The sequence below is a fragment of the Cherax quadricarinatus genome, chromosome 13, assembly GCF_038502225.1.
Source record: "Cherax quadricarinatus isolate ZL_2023a chromosome 13, ASM3850222v1, whole genome shotgun sequence".
Classification (NCBI taxonomy): Eukaryota; Metazoa; Arthropoda; class Malacostraca; order Decapoda; family Parastacidae; genus Cherax; species Cherax quadricarinatus.
In genome coordinates, this window is record NC_091304.1 from 40,767,075 (window position 1) to 40,771,396 (window position 4,322).

The following is a 4,322-nucleotide window of genomic DNA, read 5'->3' on the forward strand; positions in this document are numbered from 1 at the left end:
AATGATTGTACATTACATTACAGTACTATGTAGATAGTTTATATAGGAAAAGTTTGACATTATGCCCTACCCAGTATGTCGGTAATTTTCAAAGGTTCGACTTACGTCCATTTTGACTTACGACCGGTTGGTCGGAACCAAGCTTGGTCGTAAGTCAGATGGTAGGTGTATTAATATTATTAATTAAGGTTAGATAAGTAGAAGAATGGATGTGGACTCAAACCAAGGTCTTAGCAGTCGTGGCCAAAATGCCAGGACCACGATTCAAGTCCTTGTTCCTTCCTCTATTTATTCATCAATTTCTGTTTTTAAAGATTTCACTCATTTTCTTTTCTTCAGTGAATGAATCTACTGAGTAATGAATTTTGTTTCTTTTGTGCTTCCGTTCTGTATAAATACTTCAATTTCTGCTTTATATCAATATCGCTTTGAAAAGATTATCTTTCTTTTGTTGTAGCATATGCTAGGTTTATAGAGCTCAACAACCCTTCTATCTATATCTATATATATATATATATATATATATATATATATATATATATATATATATATATATATATATATATATATATTTTATTTATTTATTTATTTATTTAATACTTTTTGTAGGGTGTCTCAGCAGTACATATTTTATACAGACTTTGTATACTTCTGTATTAAGCTTTTCAAAGCACCAGTGTGAGTTACGAGCACTGAGGACTCTTTCCAAGGCAATGTCTAATAGTTCTTTGTTAATTTTGTCCCAATCAAATGTCTAAGTTAAATTTACTGAGTATCCCTTCATGTCGACTATTTCTTAGGTTCTCTACATGTGTACATAATGCTTGTCTGTACTTCAGTGAGGTTGTAACTGGCATATATTGTATTGGAGATTATGGTTCTAATTAGTTCCTAACTGTTCTTGGAGATCAAGTCTGTTTTCATTGATGGAAGGTCACGTTATCTGTCGATTCAAAGTAAACATTTTAGAGCACCCACTGCTCTCTGGTGTGCATATGTGTTGGGCTAACAAGTTTTCAGGTACTATTTCTACCATCTTCCATTTAATATTTGGAAGCTGAAATCTCCAAGGAGGGTAATATTTGGTGTAGGATTTTCAAGACAGTTGCCTGTTCTGGAATTCCTTTACTGTTGCTGACAGTAGTTGATATATATGCTGTAGGGAGGATGGTGGAAACACAAGAGCTGATGAATTTCTTTATGAACTGCTAACAAGATGATGTCACTAATATCTATACAATGAGAAATTAATATTTCCTTAATTTGGTAAAGATTAATATACACTTATGATACAGCTAAATACAAAACAAAACATTTTTTTTAAATTTAGAGGTAATGGCAATAATGTATTTGTTACAAATCAAGCAGTGTATAGGCTGTATGAGTGAGATGTACTCACACACCTGTCACTGGTGATCCAACTTTACCACTGTTGTATGACAGACATGTACTCATACACCTGTCACTGGTGATCCAACTCTCCCACAACAGCAACAGCTTCAATCTCCACTCGTCCTCCCTGTCACAAGTCAGTAATCAATATTAAGTGATAAACCTACAAGATATTTATGAACTCTTATTGCTACTCTTAACTTAACACTCTAAATAAAATTCTATACCACTTAAACTATAGGCTTTAGAAAACAGTACAGGCTAAAATTACTAAAGATATACAGAAGTCAGAAATAAATGCAAGGCATAAATTAAAGTGACCACCACTATACTACACAATCTACAACTTGACAATTTATTTAAGAGATCAGAGTACCTGACAAACATTCTGCAACAATTCAATGATATTCACAATAAATATTGTGATACATATCACAAAGTATCTGGCTCAGTAAAAGCAGCCCAAAATTACTAGTTAGTTCATCTATGTACCCATACACCTACAAGTCCCAATAACAAAATATATATATATACAGTGAACCCCCGACTTACAAAGGCTTCATCTAACGATAAAATCAACTTACGAAGCATTTCAGCGTAAAAAATTTCCCCCGATGTACGAACAAAAACTTGACTTATAACATTTGTCCCAAACGCATCCACGCATCCCTCTGGCCTGAGCGCGCCTTAACTGGTATACCTTAAGTTAGTGTGCCAATGTTTACAAGCCAGTGTGGTCATTCCCAAGCATACATTCGGTACATTTGTATTATTCCAGTGTTTTTAGTGCTTGTAACTGCTAAATAAGCCACTATGGGCCCAAAGAAAGCTTCTAGTGCCAACCCTGTGGTAAAAAGGGTGAAAATTACTATAGAAATGAAGAAAGAAATAATCACAAAATATGAGAGTGGAGTACGTGTCTCCGAGCTGGCCAGGTCGTACAATAAACCCCAATCAACCATCGCTACTATCTTGACCAACAAAAAGGCAATCAAGGAAGCTGTTGTTGCAAAAGGTGCAAGTATCTTTTCGAAACACAGATCGCAAGTACTTGAAGATGTTGAGACACTGTTACTGGTGTGGATAAACGAAAAACATATCAGGAGATAGCATCTCGCAAGCGATCATATGTGAAAAGGCAAGGCAGTTGCATGACGATTTAATTAAAAAAATGTCTGCAACTAGTGGCGATGTGAGTGAATTTAAGGGCAGCAAAGGTTGCTTTGAAAGATTTAAGAATTGTAGTGGCATACACAGTGTGATAAGGCATGGTGAGGCTGCCAGTTCGGACAAAAAAGCGGCTGAAAAATATGTGCAGGAATTCCAGGGGTACACAGAGGCTGAAGGATTGCAACCCCAGCAATTGTTTAACTGTGACGAAACAGGCCTGTTTTGGAAGAACATGCCTAACAGGACCTACATTACATAGGAGGAAAAAGCACTCCCAGGACACAAGCCTATGAAGGGCAGGGTTACTTTAATGCTGTGTAATAATGCTAGTGGGGATTGCAGAGTGAAGCCTCTACTCGTGTATCACTCTGAAACTCCCAGTGTTTTCAGGAAAAACAATGTCGTCAAGGCTAAGTTGTGCGTGATGTGGAGGACAAACAGCAAGGCATGGGTCACTAGGGACATTTTCTATGATTGGTTTTACCATATGTTTTGCCCCACTGTGGAAAATTACCTCCTGGAAAATATATCGGACCTTAAGTGCCTCCTAGTATTAGACAATGCTCCTGCTCATCCTTCAGATTTGCCAGAGCAAATTTTTGGGGACTTGAGTTTTATCAAAGTGAAATTCTTGCCTCCTAATACCACTCCTCTCCTCCAGCTCATGGACCAGCAGGTCATTTCAAATTTCAAAAAACTGAGCACCAAAGCAATGTTTCAAAAGTGCTTTGAAGTGACCTCAGACACTCGACTGACCCTAAGAGAGTTTTGGAAAGATCACTTTAGTATCCTCAACTGCATAAACCTCTGCACAGCATCTCTGCTCCTTCTCTAAGGACCCACGGGGAGATGTTGTCCGGTCCCATCGCCTTTGAGGTATCAAGGTCACTTAGCAGCTTGATACCTCAAAGGCGATGGGACTGGACAACATCTCCCCATGGATCCTTAGAGAAGGAGCATGCCCCTAACTACAATCTTCAACACATCCCTTGAAACTGGGCCACTACCTGAGAAATGGAAGACAGCAAATGTAGTCCCCATATTTAAGAAAGGAAACAGAAATGAGGCACTAAACTACAGACCTGTGTCTCTGACATGTATTGTGTGCAGTGTATTGTGTGTGTGTGTGTGTGTGTGTGTGTGTGTGTGTGTGTGTCTGTGTGTGTGTGTGTGTCTGTGTGTGTGTGTGTGTGTGTGTGTGTGTGTGTGTGTCTGTGTGTGTGTGTGTGTGTGTGTCTGTGTGTGTGTGTGTGTGTGTGTCTGTGTGTGTGTGTCTGTGTGTGTGTCTGTGTGTGTGTGTCTGTGTGTGTGTGTCTGTGTGTGTGTGTCTGTGTGTGTGTGTCTGTGTGTGTGTGTCTGTGTGTGTGTGTCTGTGTGTGTCTGTGTGTGTGTGTCTGTGTGTGTGTGTGTGTACTCACCTAGTTGAGGTTGCGGGGGTCGAGTCCGAGCTACTGGCCCCGCCTGTGTGTGTGTGTCTGTGTGTGTGTGTCTGTGTCTGTGTGTCTGTGTGTGTCTGTGTGTGTATGTCTGTGTGTGTGTGTGTGTGTGTGTGTGTGTGTGTGTGTGTGTGTGTGTGTGTGTGTGTGTGTGTGTGTGTGTGTCTGTGTGTGTGTGTGTCTGTGTGTGTGTGTGTGTGTGTGTGTGTGTGTGTGTGTGTGTGTGTCTGTGTGTGTGTGTGTCTGTGTGTGTGTGTGTCTGTGTGTGTGTGTCTGTGTGTGTGTGTGTCTGTGTGTGTCTGTGTGTGTGTCTGTGTGTGTGTG

At 39.8% G+C, this 4,322-nt stretch overlaps 1 protein-coding gene across 1 annotated transcript in view; it reads right to left on the minus strand.

Annotated features, from left to right (window-relative positions):
* Window positions 1-1,184: 1,184 nt before the first annotated feature.
* Window positions 1,185-4,322, minus strand: part of LOC128688559 (reactive intermediate imine deaminase A homolog UK114) — a gene marked incomplete at its 5' end in the record, with an annotated part of 48,931 nt that continues 45,793 nt past the window's right edge. Inside the window, 1 exon segment of the mRNA XM_070084664.1 lies at window positions 1,185-1,519. Coding sequence (XP_069940765.1) covers window positions 1,463-1,519 — 57 coding nt within the window.